Below are 25,455 nucleotides of genomic sequence, written 5' to 3' on the forward strand. Positions count from 1 at the left end.
TTTAAACACAACTTGTTCAGATTTTTGCCTTTGATTTTTTTGCATTTTTAGAGTCCTCCAGGTTTTGAAAATATATATTTTATATAAAATATGAATAATTACATTTTTAACGTTGTACATTTTCATAAACTCAAACTTCTATAACTTTTTTTCTGTTTAACTTTCTTAATTTATTTCTCTTCTACAAAAATCTGCCAAATGTCTTCTTAAAAACAAGACCAATCTTACATCTATACTCCAAAGCATTCTTGAATTACAACCATTTAAGTTCGGAATGTGCATTTTCATGTATATTCAAAAAAAGGGGGGCGCTTGTTAATCTATTTATTTGTGAATTAGATGTGTGTGTGTGTGTGTGTGTGTGTGTGTGTGTGTGTGTGTGTGTGTGTGTGTGTGTGTGTGTGTGTGTGTGTGTGTGTGTGTGTGAGAAACTCTTTACATTCATTTGCAGGTCTTAATCTATTTATTTGTGAATTTGATACATTTTTGACTTTTTAAACTTTAAAAAAGTTCCTTTCACCTTTAGTAACTGGAGTCACTTCAGTTCTAAAATAATAATAATGGAAGGCTACTAGTAAAGCTGAATCTGCGTGGCCCTGATTGGCTGCAGGGGTGTCCCGTGCGCGCGTGCGTTGGAGGCCGATGACGTCACCGCTCGCTCACGCCGACTCTTCAGCGTCGAGACTTCTGAGGCGAGGAGAGCAGTTCACGGTATTTCTCATCTTTACACAACCATCAAACACACTTTATACAGTTTGATTAAGCGACAGACTAATTTCTGTGTTGTTTTCATCGATCACAGCGATACTTGAGCGTCTTTTCTGGCGTCTTCTCACTGAAATAAACATGTAGTGCAGCAGCAGCGAGCATGAGGAGAACATGTTGAGTTCATTCAGTCCTGAGCGAGTTTGTGTTCGTTTGTGTGATTGTTTCGGTGTTTGGACTGAAAACTGTTCATGAATGTCAAGTGAAGAGGTAAAGTTTGAGATCTGTGAGGGGAATTGATGGAAAACGATCTCAAGTGTTACACTGATATAAGTTATTTACATTGATTGAGCCAACGTGAGACATTTAAATCAACTCTTAAATGTTAATATTAATAAATGAATAACGTTTTACTCTTGGAACAATATTGCTTTGTGATGCTATTTATTTTTAAACTTTTTATGATCGTTATCAATTTCAGCGCCCATAAAATGTAATATTTTAATGATTTAGGCTAAGTACTTCGTGATTGTCATAAAATCTAACTATATTTAGATTCAAATTTACATATTATGCTGCTGTGGTTATTTATCTGTAGTGGTTTATGAAGATAAATATCATATTAGTGATTGATGTTTTATCAATGTCATATTTTTTCTTTCAGTATAGCAGTTTTACAGGCTTTTATCATGTATCCTGACTCAAATAATGTGTTTCTAACAGCAAACACTCAGAATAAAGTGAGATGATCTGCTGATGATCCTGAATGGCTTGTTGAATGAGTGTTGATAGTCTGAGGCTCATCAATATTAACAGATCTGCTGAAAACACTCTTTATTTCATGACAATAGTTCCTGTTTTCACCTCATTTATTATGCTGATGTCTCCAGATCTCCTGTAAATTGTCACTTAAAGCTCATTTCATTGGTGTCAGCAGACTGAGGGGATTTGTTTGCTACTGTATACGTTTATTTCTGTGTTTTCTTACTAATACTGAGTGTTGGCTACTATGTACGTTTATGTTTTTAACTGTTTTTCTTACCATTATTTATATTTGGAAGAATTTAAATTATTTATTATTTTCTATATTTCTAGACACCTGTATTTTAATGAAGAAGCAGAATAAAGTTAGGATTAGCAATAAAAATAATGAATTAATTGGCATCACTGTGTACGATGAATAGATAGACAGAGATAAATGCTTAGAAGTGTAATTTATTATAAAAACAAACTCAGTGATTTATATTTTTGATTTTGGCAGATCAGCTCCTCCCACACTGGAATTTATCATCAGTGAAGCTCCTCCCTCTGTAATTCATCATCAGTGAAGCTCCTCCCACAGTAATTCATCATCAGTGAAGCTCCTCCCACTGTAATTCCCCAATAAATGCTGTAAATTCCCGTCAGCTACAAGTGGAGACGAGCATGAAAGCATCAGGAAGAGCTGAAATCTGCAGAGACTGAGTTTATTAAAGAGGACAGTGAGAACACGAGTGATCCAGAACCCTGCAGAATGAAACACACTGAAGATCCTGAAGAACAAAGAGGTTGGTGTTTATTCTTCATTCATTCATGATGCTGAACAACATTCATGTTAGAAACATTCAAGCACTTCATCACATTTAGATAAACAGTTCAACTAATGGTACAGAATGTTCTGAGTTTTTCTTCAACAAATGGTCAGTAAAAGGGAGATTTGAGACATTTTTACATTGATTGTTAACATCAGATCAGGCTAAATACTATTTAACATTTATTTTATATCTGGTTTCCAATTTGCATCAGCATTACCAGAATTGTATAGCCTGGGTTTCCCCAGACTGCCTTTGCACAGCGCGATTTTATTCTCGCTGAAAGGCAGTCTGGAAACCATGGACCTGATTTTCGCCTCGTTTAGGGAACCAATCACAGAACGGGGAGGGAGCAGCAAGACGATGACGACATCTATGCAACACAACTAAGCAGTTTGTTTATTGCTTAGATATTGTTCTAAGTAGTTTAGAACGCAAGTTTATTTTGAAAAAAGAGCAGCTTTTGGCGTCTCTACATACGTCATCTGGTATAATGGAAACGATTGGCTACGTACAGGCGCATTTGATAGACATTCTTAGCACCCAATAAACGGCGCCGGGCATTCGTAAACCACGCCTCAAATACGAGAAAATGCGCATGTGGTTCCCAGACCCAAGTCTCAACGAGAATTGGGTCTGGCGTCAGCCAGGCTAAGAATTTTAGTCATTTTCAATATAATTTTTTATTTTTTTTAGGAACAATCAGTAAACACCAAGTTACTGATGAAGTTGTATTTGTCAAATATCATACAAGTTATTCATAGTTATAGAGATTCTTCTTACAGTAACTTTGGTAACAGGGTCGATGCATGTAGTCAATGCTACATGTAACCCGCAGCTACCCGTTTTATGGCGTAATAACTTGGGTACATGTGATCTATTTGTGTCTCGGACCAGATTACAGAAGGTAGGTTCGACTCACTGGAGTATAGGAAATTTATAACAGAAACTAACGAAAGAAAGCAACTCAGACTCAAATGTAAATGTTAATTACTAAGAAATTAAATATATTGTTATTACGGAAAAAAATGAATTGAATCTTTTGACAAATAAAATGATATAAATAAACAAATAAACAGCAATAATAAACAGTAGTTCAGTTCACAATTGACACCTCAGTTCAATTTGGACATTTAGATTTCAAAAATCAAGATTTAAAACCAGATTTCACAATTCAAAAAACAGTGTCCAGATTAACAAAAGAAAAACAACTTCGGGAATCAGATTCAATGTTCAGCTGTCACTGAATATTTTTAGTTCAGTTCCGGTTCAATAGGAAAAATCCAACGATTGATCCAGGGAAAATCCAGAAGAGCAAAAAAACAATATAGCACAGTTCAGGGTGAGTATATTTTGCAGGGGTGGCTCTATACCACTTTTTCATGTCCGATACCGATACCACACAGTTGAGTATCTGTCGATACCGATCTATACCGATACAATACCATATATTCCACACAGCTGACATGATAACTTAATAATTAAGTCCCTCCAGAAAAATGCTGAGTTTTTTTGTGATTGTTGCGGGCAAAAATCCTTGATTATGCGGCACGTTTTCTTGAAAAAAATGTGATGGAATATGCGGGATATTTATGCAATTTTATGCGATGAAATTGCGGGAACTTGCAAAAATTGCGGTTTGATGAAAAAGAGAGAAAAAAAATGTTCCCCCAACACCCTATTCATTAGGCTACTACTTTAATGTAAAGAGTAATTTCTTATTACATCCTATGATAAGCAAGCATACTACCTCACATAAAGTGCTGGGAATATTTCAGTTCTCATCTTGTTTTATTTCAGACCTTAATAAACACATGGCTCAAACTTACAAAACATTGATGAGTCGAACAAGTTCTGTAGCTTTACAAAATGAATATGCTACAACTTCTGTAAAAATGACAGTCTTTTGCGTTTATGTTTGTTGGCAAATGAGAATGATTTGCGGGCTTCATCATGGTTTCATCTGCATCGCGGGGTTTGCAGCTTTTCAATGATGTCGCGCAATTACATCACTTCATAACGTTCCCATGGCAACAGGGCAAAAAAAAATATGCGGACTTTAACTGATTTTGCATTGAATCATGCGATCGCATAATCGGGTTTTTCTGGAGGGACAATTGCTGAGAGTGCTCGCTTACCTCACTCACCTCTAGCTACCGCTATTAGCTATTTTTAAGAAGCAATTGGGTGGGATTTGTATGTGAAAATCTGGCAACCCTGATGTTGCTCATATCTCTTTACGGCATGTCTCTCAGGTGTTGTTAAGCATTTGTATGACAATTTAGGACTAAGGGACGTGATCGGGTTATACTCCCGCGATTCATGCAATATCCGATCCAGTGATTTTGGCCAGTATCGGACTAATACCGAATATCGAATATCGGATCGGCGCACCCCTAATATTTTGTCCTATCAGTTCAGCAAAACAATAGATGTTTTAATTTTCCAGGTACGCTCAAGTAGATGGTTGGCTCGCCATGTCCAAACCACAGACGCCTGTCCACGGCAGGGACAGATCAGGACTCAATAGGCAACGATCTCGATGAATTCAGAAACAGAAGAAAAACGAGAGAAAACAAAAAAAACCTGGCCTTGCAGAAACAAAGCCAAAAATAATCATTATTCAGCAGTTCAATAAACTTTAGATTAAATAAATTGTCTGGTTTATCACTCAATTTCCTATGCACTTAACATACATGCTAATCAACCATACGTTCACTTTTAGTACATTGAAACCTATGTACACAGCTAGCAAAGCTAGCGGCCCATGTAACATGTCTTCATAAATAACATAACTACTTAAACAAATATACATAATAATATGAACCGTTAAACTTTATTTACACAGTTATCATGAAACCGTCTTTAGATGCATGTCTGTCACATTACATTTTAAATGATAACTTTCCATATTTCAAAACCACTTGATGTATGTATATATATATATATATATATATATATATATATATATATATATATATATATATATATATATATATATAGCCTATAATAGCAAAAATGGTACTCACCAAGGAAAAAGTAAGTGAAAGAGAAAAATAAAATAGTTTTCTTTTGGTTTGGCCTTAAAGCTACAGTGTGTGATTTTTACCCCCATCTAGCGGTGAAAAGGTATATGACCATCCAGTGAATATTAGTTTCTGTTCCTCTCAATTCCGATTTTGTTTTAACTCCTACGGTGGCCAATGTAGTCCAAGATTAACATGGCTTCCAGTTCGACCTCGTCCATGAGTGTTCCTTCAAGTGATGAGGTTACTTTAGAAAACTATTATAATTTGCAGTAATTTAATTTGTCAGTTAACATATAGCCTAGGTTATCTATGTAAAATGAATAATAGTTTTATGTTTTCGTTATTTTTTTACCATTTCATTGCTAACATCAGCTATCAGATAACTATTGGAAACTATGATAAACATTTTCATGATTCTTTGATGAATAAAAAATTAAAAAGAAAAGCATTTATTTAAAAACGAAATATTTTTTAACATTACACACGTTTTAATGTCACCATTGATAACTTTAATGCATCCTTACTGAAAAAAATAATCTGACTAACCAACACATTTTTGAACAGCCGTGTACGTAGGCCTACATTCAGTAGGTTATTATTTATTGCAATATAAACACTGGAGTGATCAACAAGGTATCTCTTCATTTACCAGTCGAATACGGAGCAACTTTCTGAACTCATTCAAACCCCTCACCCGTATGTATTTTCAATGGCATATTATACACTCACGAGAATACTTTATTACTTGAACGAAGTAAATATACATTAATGAGCACATATATTTTTGAAAAAACTAAGTGTTTTTAGCTAAGAATAAACTAAAAAAGTTACACAGTGTAGCTTTAATCTAGATGGTTTCAGTCTTCTTTTAATGTTTGTTTCTAACTTTTCCCATTCGTCTCGATCTCTTCTTCTGTCGGCTTCCACTACATTTAAAGTGTGACTTGTAAGGATATTTTTCACTAAAATAATCTATTTTTAAAATTATTTTGATTGTCTTTCAGGAGTTATGAACAAGATGCACTGTCTTGCGTCGATCTGCGTCTTTTTCTCATTAGTCACACTCTCTGCTGCTCTCGTTTTGGTTTCTTCGCGCTGTAAAAACGAACTCACTTCCCGGAGGCGGGACTAACCTCCGACCTCATCCAATCAAATCTTTCTTTGGCCAATTTCTTTTTCTAGATTTACTTTTGTAATATCATATAAAACTTAAATTTCTTATCTGTGTTCTTTTGTTATTAATACTAAACAGATATTAATAGTCAAGTCAAGAATATTTGTATAGTGCTTTTCACAATACAGATTGTATCAAAGCAGCTTCACAGTATTAAATTAAAATAATAATAAAACGTCCATGTTTGGTAATGCTAATCAATAGTATTATTCATTGATTAATTAAATTGAATATCCCCAATAATAAAAATAAAATAATTATAATTACTTTTAATTTAGTCCGTGACCTGGGTTACATGCAATTTGTGTAAAATGGACTGAGATTATTTTCTTGTCTTCCCATCATGCATCAGAAAGAGCCCAGATGATGTCACTTCCTGAATGTCACAGTTTTAAGAAATGCTCTGTTTTTGAAAAGAGGAAAATCATGTCAGGAGTAACAGTATTGAGTGGAACATGTAGGACTAACATGTTCATTTAAAACTAGTTAAAGCCACAGCCACTCACTTCATAAAAAGGCATGAAATTATCATAATTTATTATAGCAGTTGTCTACTTTCTACCATTACATCAGGGCTCACTTTCATGTCCTTTCACTTTATATTTCTCTCTTTGAAGATAATTATTTTGATGTACTAAAAATTAAATGTAAAACATTTTCTTTGATTTTAGACCTGATGGAAGTGAAGGAGGAGAGTGAAGAACTGAGAGAAGTGAAGGAGGAGAGTGAAGAACTGAGAGAAGTGAAGGAGGAGAGTGAAGAACTGAGAGAAGTGAAGGAGGAGAGTGAAGAACTGAGTGAACTGAAGGAGGAGAGTGAAGAACTGATGGAAGTGAAGGAGGAGAGTGAAGAACTGAGAGAAGTGAAGGAGGAGAGTGAAGAACTGAGAGAAGTGAAGGAGGAGAGTGAAGAACTGAGAGAAGTGGAGGAGGAGAGTGAAGAACTGAGAGAAGTGGAGGAGGAGAGTGAAGAACTGAGTGAAGTGAAGGAGGAGAGTGAAGAACTGATGGAAGTGAAGGAGGAGAGTGAAGAACTGAGAGAAGTGAAGGAGGAGAGTGAAGAACTGAGAGAAGTGAAGGAGGAGAGTGAAGAACTGAGAGAAGTGAAGGAGGAGAGTGAAGAACTGATGGAAGTGAAGGAGGAGAGTGAAGAACTGAGAGAAGTGAAGGAGGAGAGTGAAGAAGTGAAGGAGGAGAGTGAAGAACTGATGGAAGTGAAGGAGGAGAGTGAAGAACTGAGAGAAGTGAAGGAGGAGAGTGAAGAACTGAGAGAAGTGAAGGAGGAGAGTGAAGAAGTGAAGGAGGAGAGTGAAGAACTGAGAGAAGTGAAGGAGGAGAGTGAAGAACTGAGAGAAGTGGAGGAGGAACATCATGTCCAACCTGGAGAAAAACCTTTGAGTCGCTCAAAGACTAAACGGACTAAAAATACATTTCTAAAGAAAAGAAGAGCCAATAAATCTTTCACCTGCACTCAGTGTGGAAACAGTTTCACAACCAAACAAAGTCTTGAGATTCACATGAGGATCCACACCGGAGAGAAGCCGTTCACATGTGATCAGTGCGGGAAGAGTTTCAGTCAATCATCATCCCTTAATCTTCACATGAGGATCCACACCGGAGAGAAGCCGTTCTCATGTGATCAATGCGGCAAAACATTTCTCCGTGCATCAGTCCTGAAGAAACACCTGACAGTTCATACAAAGGAGAAGCCGCATTCATGTTCTGTGTGTGGAAAGAGTTTTTCACAGCTGAACACTTTACATAAACATCAGAAAATTCACACTGGTGTGAGAGAGTACATGTGCTTTGAGTGTGAGAAGACTTTTACTACAGCGAGCGATTTAAAACAGCACCAGAGGATCCACACTGGAGAAAAACCTTACAAGTGTTCACACTGTGACAAGAGATTCAGTGTGTCATCATCTCTGAAAACACATGAGAGGATCCACACTGGAGAGAAACCTTACAAGTGTTCACACTGTGACAATAGATTCAGTCAGTCAGCACATCTGAAAATACATGAGATGATCCACACTGGAGAAAAACCTTACAAGTGTTCACACTGTGACAAGAGATTCAGTCACTCATCATCTCTGAAAACACATGAGATGATCCACACTGGAGAGAAACCTTACAAGTGTTCACACTGTGACAATAGATTCAGTCAGTCAGCACATCTGAAAACACATGAGAGGATCCACACTGGAGAAAAACCTTACAAGTGTTCACACTGTGACAAGAGATTCAGTCAGTCATCACATCTGAAAACACATGAGATGATCCACACTGGAGAAAAACCTTACAAGTGTTCACACTGTGACATGAGATTCAGTCAGTCATCATATCTGAAAACACATGAGATGATCCACACTGGAGAGAAGCCGCACACGTGTGATCAGTGCGGGACGAGTTTCTCTATTAAAATGAACCTGAAGCTACACATGAAGATCCATACAGTGGAGAAACCACATAAGAACTACAACCTGGTTAAGAACTACAGGAAACTATGATCTCTGTAATTGCAAACAAAGGTTTCTGTAACAAATATTAAGTTCTGCTTTTCTGATGTATCAAATACTTGTCATGCAATAAAATGCAAATTAATTAATTAAAAATAATACAATGTGATTTTCTGGATTTTTGTTTTAGATTCCGTCTCTCACGGTTGAAGAGTACCTATGATACAAATGACAGACCTCTACATGCTGTGTAAGTAGGAAAGCCTGCAAAATCCCCACTGTATTTGCTTGAATGTAAACCGGAGATTGTGATCAATAAACCGCAGGTTTTTGTTGTTTTGACTGCATCTCAGTGTGTGCTTTATGGACGTGTATCGGGAGAGACTGCTCCGCTAACCTCAAGGCCTAAAGAAAGTTTTAAAGAAGATTAGCCTCAACAATTATTGAAGAAAACTCGCACTAGAGATCGATCGACGAGATCGAAAGGACTGTACTATGAATTATCTTCTCAAGAAATCTTGGAAGCTGTGCTGTTCACAGCCGAAATGAATCGGCGATTTATGAATAAACAACGCATCAGCTGTGAGTACGAGAGAGTAAACAAGCAGCACAACTGATCAATGAATCTTTAGCCGCGTTTCCACCGAAATTACCCGGAACAATTTGTCCCAGGAACTTTTTTTTGCCCCAGACCGGTTGCCAGAAAGCACTCAATACTTAGTTGGGGCTCCTTTTGCCTGAATTACTGCAGCAATGCGGCGTGGCATGGAGTCGATCGGTCTGTGGCACTGCTCAGGTGTTAGGAGAGCCCAGGTTGCTCTGATATACCCCTTTTCCACCAAGGCAGAGCTGGTGCTGGTTCGGAGCCAGAGCCTAGTTTCAAATCGGTTCTTTGTTTTTCCACCGCCAAAGCACCAGCTCCGAACCAGTAAAACTGGTTCTTAAGTAGCACCAAATCATTGCAGGGTCTAGAACGGAGCCAAGTAAGAACCGCTTGCGTCAGGGGCTGGGGGCGGGGTTACCGTGACCAACACGACGAATAGAAACTTGAGACCGCCATTTTTAAATAGCAGCTAGTCGAGCTAATAGCAGCTCGATTATAATATACGTCTATGTAAGTTACGGCGCGCTGCACGGACGCGTTTGATTCCGATGTATTTTTGCAATCCCATGAGCATCCATAGTATTGCAACGTCCGTTATTGTTGATTGCTTGTTCGAGATGCATCGGAGCGGCGAGGACCGATCGGAGCTGCGGTAGTGTTTGGAGAGCATAGGACTCCTTGTGCTTTTAGATCGCTATCGCAGTGCTTTGATGTCGATTCTGCAAGAAGCCGATGCATCTCGAACAAGCCTGGCGTGTTTGTGTTTGGCGCTACCGCACTAGCGGTTGCTGGGCAACATGAGACGTATACAGTGACGTAAGATCTGGCTCTGTTGTGGCTCTCTAGCCGGTGGAAAGGCAAACCGGTTCTTAGTAAGCTCGTCAGTCGAACCAACTCTGAACCAGCTCTGGCTCTGGCTCTGAACCAGCACCCGGTTCTTGTTGGTGGAAAAGGGGTAATAGTGGCCTTCAGCTCTTCTGCATTGTTAGGTCTGGCGTATCGCATCTTCCTCTTCACAATACCCCATAGATTTTCTATAGGGTTAAGGTCAGGCGAGTTTGCTGGCCAATTAAGAACAGGGATACCATGGTCCTTAAACCATCAGGTACTGGTAGCTTTGGCACTATGTGCAGGAACAGTCACAGTCACTGACTGTGGAAACTTTACACTGGACTTCAAGCAACGTGGATTGTGTGCCTCTCTATTCTTCCTCCGGACTCTGGGACCTTGGTTTCCAAATGAGATGCAAAATTTGCTCTCATCAGAAAAGAGGACTTTGGTCAACTGTGCTTTATTAAATCCAGAGTCAACGCAGCCGTCAACCAGGACATTTTCAGAGCACTTCATGCTTCCTTCATTTTCCAGCAGGATTTGCACCTGCCCACACTGCCCAAAGAACTAAAACCTGGTTCAATGACCATGGTATTACTGTGTAAGTACTGTGTGATTTCATGTAATATTCTAATTTTCTGGGATTTTCATTTCATGGGTTTCATAAGCTGTAAGCCATAAACATCAAAATGATAACAAATAAAGGCTTGATATATATCACTTTGCATGTAATGAATATAATATATTAGTTTCACCTGTTAAGTTGAATTCTTGAAATAAATCAACTTTTTGATGAAATTCTAATTTCATGACCAGCACCTGTACATGGTTGAACTGGACCTTGTATCAAACTTGAAATTGATTGTATCCAAACTCCCATACAAGCTCCGCAAAGGTGGCGGACAGTAACTTTTGAGTCATTCCAAAGAATGAATACTCATATTAGATTTCTAAATCTTGTAGAATTTCTGGAAATTCAGTCTGAGATTTTACGCCATCCAGTCTTCGGAGATATCAAAGATCCTACTCCTGCTAAAGGTACAGTTGTAAAATTCAGAGCAACCAGCGTGAGGATACCTACAAGGGGCAGCAGCTTTGTTACTACAGTGAAACAAGCCGATGACCAAACTAGCAGAGAGGCATCTAAAGTGTAGCTGCAAGCAGGCACCCATGTTGCTGTTTTGACCTCATGTAGTTTTTGCCAAGGTAACCATGCACTAACTGACTGCAAAATACACACACACACACACATAAATCTACATTTGAAAGAAACTACTTGTGGATTGATTGGAATAAATCAATGCGTGGGAACTGAAGCTGTCATGAACTCTTCTTGCTTACAAACCTTCTGATCGAGGTTGAGGATTACATGTTGACAAACCAGTACATCTATGCACATACATCTTTACCATTGTCAATGGAAATTCAAAAAAGCAGATTTTGCAAACCCGAACTTCACAGAACCAAAAGAAACGCCAGTCAATAGTGGACTATTATCAGCTGATCGTGCAACAGGGGCCAGTTGGGAACGTGCACTAGAAATCGTGCCAGTCCAAGTTAAAGTTGCTAAAGGCAATAAAATCATCAAAACTTACGTCTTTCTTGATCCAGGCAGTTTGGTGACGTTCTCCACTGAGAATCTCATGAATCAGCTGAATGCCAAAGAACTGAAATTCTTCTGAGAACAAGCTATGAGCTCACAGGACTGCGCACATTTTATACCCATTTCAAGGTCTTCAGTTGCTCTTCCTGGTAGTTTTCCACAGACCAAGAACCCATTACTGCTAGCTTTGATTTATCGCTAGCTGATCCTTAAGCCCCCTGAATATTTAGTCTTCAGCTGACATTTACCTTTTCTCCTCATAATCCTTTTCAGGAAAGTCATGATTATATTGGCTGATAAGCAGATCTTAAATATTTCAATTCCAAACAAGATTTCAATGGCAGCGTTGATTCTTTTCAGTTCAATTTAATTCAAATTAGGCCATTTTTCATGATCATGGTGAGTGAGTAGGTTCTCTTTTGACACAGGGATCTTGGGTTGAGTGTATACTTTAGGCTATTTGGGTCTCACTCACTTCACAGTGTAATTTCTGTGTGGTAAGAATAAATACTTTTATAAAAGACAATTTGACTCGGAGTGTCTCTTACGCAGTGATGATGATTAAAGACAAAGTTTTTGCCACAACAGGCTTGCTAAGTCTGGACTTTCTGATGGCCTTCAGTGTTATTGACTCGACCACACTTATTGCTCTAAGTTTCAAATTGATTCAAATCTAAATTAAAAACTTGGCACAATATTTTAAAGTGGGGAATATGTTTATCAGACACCTAAAGCATTACAAATATATAACAGTTTGAAAAAGACATTTGTCATTACATAATGTACAGAGTCATGTAATTATGTAAAGATTATGTAAATGTTCTTTTTTGCTTTTTTGGAAATCCAGGGAGGCAAACAATATAGCCAGAAAAGACATACATGTGAGAATATTTCAGTTGGGGATCATCAACGTTTGTTTATTAGACATCTTACAGCCTACAAAAACAAAAGTTAGAAAACATATATTAATAGGGTCCATAGGGGAGGAGTTCAAGTGATCCAATGTCACCATTTTTTAAAATTGTTTGGTGTTTATTTGAGTTTTTATGCACTATACATCATCTAATCATGACAATCCTCATATCTATCAATGCAAAGATGAAGATAAAATGGGGTGGATTGTGTCTAGGATGTATTGTTCAGATTCTATGTAGATTTAAAGTTTTAATTTTTCACAGCCAAAAATCAAGCACGGACAAAAAAGATGATACAAAAAATCACATATGGGGCAATAATTTGTGTGGGGAACATCAAAATTCATTTTCTAGACACCTTAGGGATTACAAAAAAAATAATCTTGCAAATCTGCCAAACCAGCGTCCAGTGCATCCCTGAAATCTGTTTAACGATTAAGTGAACTTTCCACAGACTGTTTAACATCCTGTTCATTAGACTGTACTTTTGAACTAAGGGCCAATAAATCCACCTTTAGTTAATCAATTTCTGTGTGCATTGTTTGTACAACATTAACCTTCAATCCACAGCTTTCATCATCGTCATCGTCTTCATCACTTTTTTCGTCATCATCAGAAATATACATGGAACTTAGCATAGATGTTATTTCAGGAGCTGGATTGCGTCTAGTGACAAATGGGCCCGCTGTCAAATCTGCTGCTTGGGTCTTATCAGACTTAGACCTTAAATCAGGTACATCATTATCCGTCAGAGATGCTCACAAGTCTCTGAGCTAGAGTCCAAGTCAAGTTCAAGTCTTTGACCTTGAGTCCAAGTCGTCTCAAGTCTCTGAGCTCGAGTCCAAGTCAAGTCTCTGAGCTCGAGTCCAAGTCAAGTTCAAGTCTTTGACCTTGAGTCCAAGTCAAGTCTCAAGTCTCTGAGCTCGAGTCCAAGTCAAGTCTCAAGTCTCTGAGCTCGAGTCCAAGTCAAGTCTCTGAGCTCGAGTCCAAGTCAAGTCTCAAGTCTCTGAGTTAGAGTCCAAGTCAAATCTCAAGTCTCTGAGCTAGAGTCCAAGTCTCAAGTCTCTGAGCTAGAGTCCAAGTCAAGTTCAAGTCCAAGTCTCTGAGCTAGAGTCCAAGTCAAGTTCAAGTCTCTGAGCTAGAGTCCAAGTCAAGTTCAAGTCCAAGTCTCTGAGCTAGAGTCCAAGTCAAGTTCAAATCTCAAGTCTCTGAGCTAGAGTTCAAGTCAAGTCTCAAGTCTCTGAGCTCGAGTCCAAGTCAAGTCTCTGAGCTCGAGTCCAAGTCAAGTCTCAAGTCTCTGAGTTAGAGTCCAAGTCAAATCTCAAGTCTCTGAGCTAGAGTCCAAGTCAAGTCTCAAGTCTCTGAGCTAGAGTCCAAGTCAAGTTCAAGTCCAAGTCTCTGAGCTAGAGTCCAAGTCAAGTTCAAGTCTCTGAGCTAGAGTCTGTTGTGGCAAAAATTCATCAAACAAACATCACTGCGTAAGGGAGACTCAGAGTCAAATTATAAAAATTTAAAGTATTTATTCTTGCAAGAATAGGAGCAGTCTAATACACAGCTGTTACCCTGTGCAGAAGAGTGACACACCCCCAGACAGACTGAACCAGCTTTTATCTAAGATTCAAGGTCTTCTTCTTCAGAGCCCTCCTCCCACAGTAGTTTTCCATCCAGTGGTTTTCCATAGACAAGGAAGCCATAACACTAGTTTCGATTCGTCACTAGAGCCAACTCCCCCCTGCATCAAATGGCCTTCTGACATCTAGGTCAGAGGTCCTCGTTCGTCTGTTCTCTGGAGTGTCTCTCCCTTCTGCCTTCCCAGGTACATAAACAGAATCTTCTCACACTAACAAGTGAGAGTCACACATGTGACATTCTTTGAATCATCTATATTTTACTAAAGATCAATGAATATCATAAAACCGCCACCACAACTCCTCACTTTTTATCATTATTAATCAAACATAATAATAATAATAACAACAATAATAAATGCAAGTTCAAGTCATTACATCATAAAAATCAGTCTCCTTGAACCTGTGAAGAAAAAGTTTAGAATGAAGAAGCATAAGGCTGTTTTTTGTGGGGGAAAGCCCCATTAATTATTTAGCAAGCAAGTAAACAATTTACTAATGCCGGGCTCACTACCGCAGTCACACTAGTAAGGAAAAAGATTATAGCACAGTGGGAAAACAAACAGATAATAAATAAATAAATAAAAAAAAATAAAAAAAAATAAAAAAGAAATCCCTCAGTTTCAAACCCTGTCCTTGTACGCCATCTCGTAACACGGATGACTGCTGCTTTTAACTCTCTTTACATATCAATCGTTCTCAGAAAGAAAAAGAAAACATCAACACATTTAACTGTAATCTCTACTTGAATCATCTGCATAATTTTGTTCATCATCATCCAGATAGACTGTCATTTTCAATTGAACAGACATTCCAGTTTTCTCATATTCACCCATGAATAACAAAATTATCAGCATAACACATACAATCATAACTCCTGCACATTCAACATTTTCCCCATATCCATTTCCCTAACCATATTTTGTTCTTTTACCTTTAATTCAATCAGGCAGTGGTTCTACTTAATAAGCTTCAACAATAATCCCTATAATTTAAATTAATTAATGGATCTTCTCTTCCTCAAAACATTTGCCTTAAATATTTTCTAATGAATCAGTAACCAATCAAATAATTTGTCATATACCAATATCAATACTAAGCTCTATTTCAATATAATCAGATAAAATCCTCAAAATCTTCACAAAACCACATTCTTAAACCATTAGTTGGTCCACATCCTCCTCCAGGCGTGTTGATCATCTCGTTTGCCCCATGGACTAACGGGATCACCACCACACCCCCAATGGAATGAACCATTTCCTGCTTACTGTCACCTGTGAATGGAGACTTTAAGTATTTTGTTAGTGACCGCTTGTCTTTCCCTCTCATCCCTTTTGGTGTGACCTGTGGAATTTTCACCATCTGTTTACAAACTGAAACATATTATCATTAGACATTTCTTGCTTATTAGAGTCAGAGTCCTTTTCCCCTGAAAAACACATATCCACGTTAACAAGTCAATATTCATACATTTGGAAAAAGAATCAGTTCAGCTTGATGCAATCCATCCTGACATTCTGCAAAAGGAAAATTTTAGGTTATGCTCTCTACAAGGTGTAGCACTTTTCTGCCACCATAATAACAATCAGGCCAGGACAGTTAGCAAAATTCATCCATAGCCATTATTCAACACATTTTGCCCTGTCTCCCAATTCTGCATGCTCTCTGTAAAGCAAAACAAATTTTGAGGTTATTGTCAGATAGTAAAGTACGTACTGCCACGGCCTTGGATGCCCTTGCTTTCCTGTTGAAACAATCCAGACAGCAATTTTGTTAGGCAGAAAAATGGCTTCTTTCAGGGCTTTTACCCAATTACCCCTAGTGTTCTCCCAACATTTATTCCTAATAAAACATAAAGCATCCCCCTTTTGATGGTCGACACAACTCGATCATCAATTTAACATAACATTTAACATAGTGTCTTCGATAAAGTCTGCCATCAACACTAACCCAAACGTTGTCCCTCAGACAAACTTCCTCCAGGCATCTTTCTCTGCCTCTGAAACAAAATATTACATTCTTCACTTAACAGTCACAATCTCATTTTCTTATCGAAGTATTTGAAGGGCAACGGCCCTCAGTCTCGCCACGTATCCTGCTTTTTCAGGTCTGTTGTTTGGTCTTGCAACCATTTTTAAAAGTCAGGTCGTGCTGTACAGACTTGGTCAATGTCAGTCAAAAAAAAACATTTTCCTCTTGTTTACGATAATCATAAATGGCTCTCTCTGGATAATTTTATATTGACTTAGCCAATGTGTCCCTTTGTTGTTGCCGTCAAATCTATAACTGTACAACTCCACAATTCCAATTTATATAAATACCTAAACTTATCCAAAAGTAATTCAAATCCACATCATAAATGACAAAAGTAATTACTACCAGACGGAGCGTGATCTTAAAGCTCGTCCCATGTTCTCTATCATCTTCTCATCAGATTCACTCAGCATTTGCCTTCTTTACAATTTGTCACTTGCCTTAACTCATCTGTAATGATAAAACACTCTCGAGAGGTTAAAGACACAATATACTCACTATTCAGGCGGAATAGCTGCCCTAAACTAACACAAGACATAAAGTGCTGTCACCCTCACACACACTTATGCTAGACACAGTGGCGCCGCCAGGGGGTGGCCAGGGGTGGCCGTGGCCACCCTTGGCCGACTCCTGGCCACCCCACTGGCCACCCCACTGGCCAGTATACATTTTAGTAGCATCAGTTATGCATTTCATCCCTAATGCACAGCCAGGCAGGCAAGCCGCTCTAGACTTACGATCGCACACAGTAGCCCGCCCCTCCCCCGCCCCTCCGTACATGCCGCTGTTGCTACAGCAACAGCTCAGCGCGTGCACGTCGGTCAAAAATTTTAAAAGAAGAAGACGAAGACTACCGGTAAGTAAATAAGTAAAACATATTCTTTAGTAAAAGAAGACGGGGAATTATGTGTCGTGACGTGCTTTTTAAGTGCCAAATGGTTACAGTATACTGTTACAACAGCTTTTTGATGCGTCTTTGACATGTTTTGACAAGAGTTACCTAGCTAACGTCGTTAGCTGGTGCATGTATATGTGTAACAGAGTTTAAATAATGCTGTTAAATTCATGCATTAATTGGGAAAACTCGACATTGGCTGTTGCATCACTCGCATTTGTGTGCGTGATATTGCGGGCGGATCTACGTCACCACCAGCAGTCTCACATCTCTCGCTGCTGGTAAGTCGCATCAATAAGAGCTGCGAAATAAAAACAGAGTTTAGATTGTTTTCAAGTGCAAGGTTGGACTTTATAAACTACACACAAGTTTACTTCATGTGTCTGTTAGTTCCAAGTTCTGTCAGTCGAGTCATATGTGTTATTTGTAATGATGAAATGGAGTGTGTGTATGTATTAACCTGCTTGTGAACTCTGTTTATTTCATTTAAGAAATTCATGCAACGTGATGCACTGTCCGTTAAATATAACACAATAAACCCAAGTATATCAGTAGGAGTTTCCTTAAGTCTTTCTGATAGTTTTCTTCAGGCTAGTTTTCTACAGGCCGGTTTACTACAACAGTAGAATACAATTCTGAAATTATGGTTTATTGTTTTGGTGTGCCACCCCAATATTTTAAGTGGCCCCATCTGGCCACCCCTATGAAAAATTTCTGGAGGCGCCACTGGCTAGACACACATACAGCATGTTAACTGCTCATTTACAATATTCGCTTTTTTTTTTATATTAACTCTAAAAGTATAATATTTAAGGTTTAAATAAGATTTAACCTTCACATCTTTCATTTTGCTTTTATATAATTTTACATGGCCTTTCAAACCGTTTCAAATGTTCTATCTGTTCATTATTCATTTTTTCTTTAGAAAAGTCAACTGGGTTGTTTTGGTTCATTATCATTATTTTGTTTAAACTTGCCTTACCAGGCCTGATAACAGAAAGACAAACAGCGTCCCAATCCCTTCCTCCACTCAGCAGTCTCTCTTACACAAATAATCTTTTCAAACAGCCTCCTAAGACTGAAACTTAATTAATCATAGAACCCTTAATAGTTCATAAATGTTATTATACAAATGTTTAACTCAAATTAGAACCATTACAATAATCTAAAATACATTATGCTCTGAGTATTTATAAGGTTATCTTTAGTTTGAATACTTGTATAAATTCTCAATTCACCTTTGTTATCCAAACTCTACAAAAACTGTCTTAATCTTTAACTATCACCATGTCTAACCTTCAGGAGTTAAAACCATCTTATAGACATATTAGTTCAAAATCAACTTCTTTAATTTTCCTTGCCCATAAGGCAACCAACATGTTCCTGATATAAATTAATAAGTTATGTTACTGTCTCCCCAACAAATAATGACAATCAGATGGCCTCAGCTGGCTCTCGAAAGCACATCTCCCATCAGCTCTTTATCTATAATTTCCATCAGACTTGTCACAGTTGAAAACAAGCCATACAGTGAATTGCGAGGGGGGGTTTTCTCTGGTGAGTGGTATAGAGGAACTCACATTTTCTCGGTCAAACAATGCTCTGCTGACCCCACAATGCTCTGCTGACCCCAGTGGCCTCTGGTAATCAGCGCTCAACTCTCATACCTTCTCACATATAACACCTCCATCCGGAGATGCAGTGTCCGGGACCCCCTGCATTAGAATGTCTCCTGGCCAGGAAAATCATCCCGTCTTTGAGTAGCCACGTACCCACTGGTGACCCGCTCGCATCACACAATCAGTTTCTTCAACAGAACTCAGCTGTTTTTCTGGAGCTTAGGAAAGACACATTCAAGAGTCACCTGGACATCTGGACTGCCTAATATTGTTAAGGGAGACAGGTTAACAACAACAGTATTTAATCACATGTCCGAATCAACAAAATCACAGTGAACTTTATTCACATCCATCTGTTCAGTGTACATCTATAGCATGGTGATAGGTCCTGTGTCCCTGTCATGGTGAAGGCCAAGATCAGACAAAGACGTTACTGGTCCTAAAATAACAAAGTACAAAAATGTCACTTCTGTCATTCAGGTCTACATTACTATTTCAAAGACTTCTTTAAAGTCATTCCGTTTTACAATCTAAAATATTTAAGTACTAATTGCCCTCTGAATGGCAATGATTTCCTTTAACATGATTTCTTTTAACATCTGTGTCTATAATTTTCAACTGAAACACTGTGCTTTACTAAATAGCTTATTGTCATGACAGGCTAAGATAACAGCCTTCTGACATTGAATGAGACAGAGACTCTGAGGCCTTCAGGACTTGATACACTTTTTGTCATACTAAACATTCTCAACTTTATCTTTTAACTCTATAGCCCAGCTTAAGGCACCTTTGCCAGAAATTACATACGCTTTTAATATTAATATAATTTTATAGTTGTCTTTTGCCCATACATCAGGGAATTAAGACATTAAAAATTCCACTCATATTGAGACTGTCATACAGTTTCAGTCAAGTCCCAAGCTTATCTTTTGAAACCAAAACATCAGCTTCTTCCTTCATGGTCAATTTCCAAGCTGTTTGTTTAATCAGATCCATTTCTACAAAATTGTTTTTACATTTAGCAACAAATAGTTATTCTATTTCTCAATAACGTTTCATTAAAACATCTACATTTTAGTTGTCAGGTTTTCAATTACAACTTTATCTGACAATATTTTCCATATTTTCTCTTCTAGGGGTTTACCAATCTACAATTAGGATCTTCCAAAACCTTTTTTTAAGCGTTTCATTATAAGACAATCATATTTTTAGTTACCTTTACTTTTACAAATATTTTGCTTATCTGCAATTTACATCTACTGGTACTTTAGTTCTTTCCTTTTAAAAGGATTTCCTTACAACTTAAATCTTTCAACTTTCTTTTCTCTTTCAATCTACTTACGACTTCCATCTATCAACTTTCTTTTACACCTTACTGAGTGGGCATTTACAGTTACTGCTAAATGCAGCTGACCACAATTAAAACACTCTCTGTCCCCTTGCCTATAGTTCGATCACCTTGAGCTTTCTAGCAGCTCCAACTTACTGCACACTTGAAGCAGTGTGTCCCAATCAGAATGTAAACACAGCTGATAAGCAGTTCTCTCTATTCTTTGACAGTCCACCAGTGGCGGATTCAGTCACACTAGCCAAATCATAATTTTCATCATTATTGGCAGAACATTAATTTTCTGCACGGAAATGCATAAATTGTTTTAACAAAGTTTTCACAAAGTTTCTGTTTAACTTTAACACTTGTCCAGGGAAATTATCCCCGACCCATAATTTCCTTTATAAAACAGACAATGTCTTTTGCCTTCAATGACTTAATATCAACCAAATATCTGACATTTTACATTATTGAATTTCAAAATCTGTCTTTACATCTCTCTAATTCGGTATTATCATCAACAACAGTGATTACAATAGCAAGTACACATTTAACACCCAGAAGCCGGGCTGAATAAGCACGCGCTGTTGCTGTACTCCCAGCATAGCTGGAGTCTTTAGGTTCAAAAGATAATGGTTGTCAAACCAAAAGTAAACATAATTTCACTCTTTATTTTACCACTAAAATATAGAATTGTTCCCCATTTTGCTTAATGAAACATTCATTATCTTAAATCAGGTTAATCCCTGTTAATCATACTCAATACCTTATCATTATTATTTTTAATCTGAACCTCACTTTTCATACCATTCCTTAATCTGACTTAACAGCCGTTCATAAATAGTTCCATAAATTTTATCAGAAATGTTATTTTCATAACATACATTTTCTACAGTTGTTTTCTTCTCAAAATGGTTAGTCTGCAGATTCAACAAGTATTATCATTACTGTCTCTGTCCCACTTATCCTACTTACTGTTTTTACAGAAACCAAAATATCATATTACTCAAATCTCAATCCTTCACAAAGACAGCCTTATTGCTGCTTGCTACTTCAACTTTTGTTACAAACAAAATCTTCTGACATCTAATGTCCTAAAAAATAAAAACCTTTTATCAGTTATGTTCAATCTTACTATATGGAAATACTGTTTCTCACTGCCCTGTTCAACTGATTCCCGCACCATCTTTAATCTTTTGTTTCTCAATATCATACAATATCATACATTTCTGCCCTTAATTTCTATCTCATTTGACAAAACACCGGTGTACCAAATTTCGCAAGCTTGCTTTTGAGACTTCCCCATATTGCTGCTCTCTGTTCTCTGTGGATTTCTCTTTGCGCGCGTTCTCTTTATTTGTCAGACGTCTCTGAAACAAACCCGATCTTTTCTTTTAACCCAAGTCGGTTGGGTTTGCACTATTAGTGTCACTATTAGTGCTCTCCTAATTATGGTTTACCAAAAAATCTGTTACGATTTTCTTGGCTCCCCCAATTAGTCTCAGCACCCAAAAATAACTTGCTCCGTGGTGGAACAATTAATTTTCAGGTACCTATCTGTATGAAATGTCTTGGTCTGTCACAGTTCTCAATTAATTCCAGATTATTTATCTGCTTGAAATATCTTGTTCTGTCACAGACCTCAATTAATTTCAGATTATTACCACAGAAAACAGTTCCCAGCCAACATGGTTCAGTTTCACTCTTCCCCCAATTAAACTTAATTTCATTATACATTACCCAGAGATGTGTTGTTCTGAGCCACCTGAGTTCTTTGATTCCAGTGTCCGATCCTCCCGGGCTCTGACATCGGCCGGCCTCTCTCTCTTAAGTTTACGAGGTAGAGCTGGAACTTACTCAGTCCAGGTGGCCAAACACCGTCCGATCTCAGGTCCAGGAGGCATCGTCCAAGGAATCTCACTTCTGACACCAAATTGTTGTGGCAAAAATTCATCAAACAAACATCACTGCGTAAGGGAGACTCAGAGTCAAATTATAAAAATTTAAAGTATTTATTCTTGCAAGAATAGGAGCAGTCTAATACACAGCTGTTACCCTGTGCAGAAGAGTGACACACCCCCAGACAGACTGAACCAGCTTTTATCTAAGATTCAAGGTCTTCTTCTTCAGAGCCCTCCTCCCACAGTAGTTTTCCATCCAGTGGTTTTCCATAGACAAGGAAGCCATAACACTAGTTTCGATTCGTCACTAGAGCCAACTCCCCCCTGCATCAAATGGCCTTCTGACATCTAGGTCAGAGGTCCTCGTTCGTCTGTTCTCTGGAGTGTCTCTCCCTTCTGCCTTCCCAGGTACATAAACAGAATCTTCTCACACTAACAAGTGAGAGTCACACATGTGACATTCTTTGAATCATCTATATTTTACTAAAGATCAATGAATATCATAAAACCGCCACCACAACTCCAAGTCAAGTTCAAGTCTCTGAGCTAGAGTCCAAGTCAAGTTCAAGTCTCTGAGCTAGAGTCCAAGTCAAGTCTCAAGTCTCTTTATTATAATAAGTCTCTGGTTATAATAAGTGTTGCATCACGTACAGCGGCCCATCCAGGCTGCTTAGAACACTGATTAGCTATATATAGGAATTCAAAGCATGTAATACGTTATTATGACTCCTTTATCTATTAGCATACAGTATCAGCTTTGATTTTGGTATATAATGAAACAAAACTCACTTTTGCACTCTCTCACACGCACGCACACACACACGCGTGGTTTACTGGCTGCGCCATCGCTCACACGCGCTGTGCGTAAACCCTCATTTACACTGCATACGTGTGCGGCGCATTACGGCTCCGACATGGTTTTATTCCGTCCTCCACGCGGTGACAACTCACACCAGGAGAATTTCAGAAGCGAAGTGACTGGATGCGCGAGATCACGTGATTTGTCTGTCCGACGTGTTTTTTCTTGATTTTTGGGTTTCTACCTTACAGTCAATGGTTTCTACCAAGGATATATTGGTATGCAATACAATTGGGAGTCTGCATAGGGTGTTTATTTTGAAATTGACAGGGTTTTCTTACTTTTATTTTGTATTTCCGGTGCGACTTGGACGCGTGTCCGTCAAAAATAGACTAGGCGCCTATATTTAGCGATGCGGCGTGGAGAGCTGCTTCTGAAGCACGCCGCGTCGCGGCCGGTGTAAACACAAGCATTGATTAGAATGGGCGCGATCAGCTCCGGTAGCCGTGTCGCATCCGTAATGCGCCGAAGACGTGTGCAGTGTAAATGAGGGGTGCGGAGACGTGTGCAGTGTAAACGAAGCGGCGCGTTTCAGAAGCTTCCCAGAAACGGCTCTCTGCGCCGCTTCGCTAAATATAGGTGCCTAGTCGCACCGTAAATACAAAATAAAAGTAAAAAAAATGTCAAAATAAACACCCTGTGCAGACTCCCAATTGTATTGCACACCAATATCCTTGGTAGAAATCATAGACTGTAAGGTAGAAACCCAAAAATCAAGAAAAACACGTCGGACAGGTAAATCACGTGGTCTCGCGCTTCGCTTCTGAAATGCTCCTGGTGTGAGTTGGCACTGCTTTTGAGGACGGAATAAAACCTTGTCGGAGTCGTAATGTGCCGCAGACGTGTGCAGTGAAAATGAGGGGTAAGCACTGAGTGCTGAGTGGGCACCAAAAAATAGCCTAATGAAAAATCTTAAATTATATTGTAAAAATGATATTAAATAGTGCAATATTATTTCAATATAGAAATACATGAAGTTCCGGGAGTCTCCCGCATATTGATAGGCTCACTGAAGTCCGCAAATTAGTTAAAATCTCCAGGAATCTAGAGCGAGCGCGCCCGCGAGACAGAGACTGCACGGCAGAGAGGGAGAGAGAGCAAGAGACTGCGCGCGTGTGCCTCATGAAGCACATGTAAAGCGGTCGGTGCAGTCGACATGTTTGTTCGTTGTCCTCTCATGTGTGGCCGCGCGCAGCAGATAGTAGTACGTCACGTGTTACGTGGGCAGGTTATAGGTAACGGAGAGAAGGGAATAACAGCGAGCTCATCAGACGTTTCCTAAAAATAAACATTGTTCACGAGTCCCGTAGCTCGAGTCTGAGTCGAGTCTGAAGTCACTGTGTGTGCGACTTAAGTTGCACTCGAGTCCGAGTCTCAAACTCCAGTCCCTATCTCTGTTATCCGTGTCGTCAGTATTTACAGTTGGAGTAATCTTTTCCACATTTACTTTAGTCTCTTCCTCCATGTGTATGGATATGTAAGACTGGAAAAACCAGTGGAGATACCCAGGGGTGCTGCCAGAAATTCTGGGCCCTATGGAAACCAAAATTTCTGGGCCCCCTACATTTTTTACAGATAAAATTTAACCCAATAAACATGCCCTGTATACTTTTAAATATATACTTAGCACATTGCACAGTTAAAATCTCTAAAGATGAGTACAAAGCCTACAAACACAAGAAAACAATATAGAAATATGTACTTGTTTACATAAAAGGGAGAACATGTATTATCTCAATTGCAATTGCAAGCACAACAGAACATAATGTACACATATTGACATATGCTTTACATGAACAAGCTTTAGCTGGGTCAAACTGCTCAATCAGGAAACATCATCTAGGCCAAAAGGGCTCAAAATCAAGACACACACACACACACACACACACACACACACACACACACGTAATACCCATATTATTTTGATTGGCCTATTTAGTTTTCTTAATATATAATATTATTAAGTATGTAATATACCTAATATTATAAGTAAGTAGTATAAGTAAGTATTAAATATATTTGTAAACTCATTATAGCCAATGGTTACTACAGACACATGTTTTATTCAATTTTATATTATTTTTTCCTGGGGCATTCATAATAAGAACGTCAAGTTTGACAGCATTGATCGTAGCAGCAGCACTGTCTGTCACTTCACAGAACACACGACACGGCAAACTGATTTTGTCATTTTTGAAGCGTGTAGATTACTTTTTGTTTTGTAAAGTTATCATCATGTGGCGAACACAGTAGATAAGACGTGTTTAGAGGCTTCAATCTTCGTGAAGTTTCGAGCTCAG

General features: G+C 38.4%; 1 protein-coding gene across 5 annotated transcripts in view; it reads left to right on the forward strand.

Moving 5' to 3' along the window:
- Positions 1–643: 643 nt before the first annotated feature.
- The window catches only part of LOC306996785 (uncharacterized protein), a 58,975-nt gene continuing 34,163 nt past the window's right edge, over positions 644–25,455 (forward strand). The window contains exons 1-4 of one of the 5 annotated variants that reach the window (XM_079609674.1): positions 646–711; positions 1,967–2,252; positions 7,151–9,009; positions 9,128–11,179. In XM_079609674.1, coding sequence (XP_079465800.1) covers positions 2,219–2,252; positions 7,151–8,988 — 1,872 coding nt within the window. In that variant the 5' untranslated portion in view covers positions 646–711; positions 1,967–2,218 and the 3' untranslated portion in view covers positions 8,989–9,009; positions 9,128–11,179. Of the gene's footprint in view, positions 712–1,966; positions 2,253–7,150; positions 11,180–25,455 lie in introns of those variants that run through there. The other 4 variants (XM_079609676.1, XM_079609673.1, XM_079609675.1 and 1 more) reach the window with 4 other exon arrangements.

Source organism: Phoxinus phoxinus, assembly GCF_949152265.1.
Source record: "Phoxinus phoxinus genome assembly, chromosome: 1".
Classification (NCBI taxonomy): Eukaryota; Metazoa; Chordata; class Actinopteri; order Cypriniformes; family Leuciscidae; genus Phoxinus; species Phoxinus phoxinus.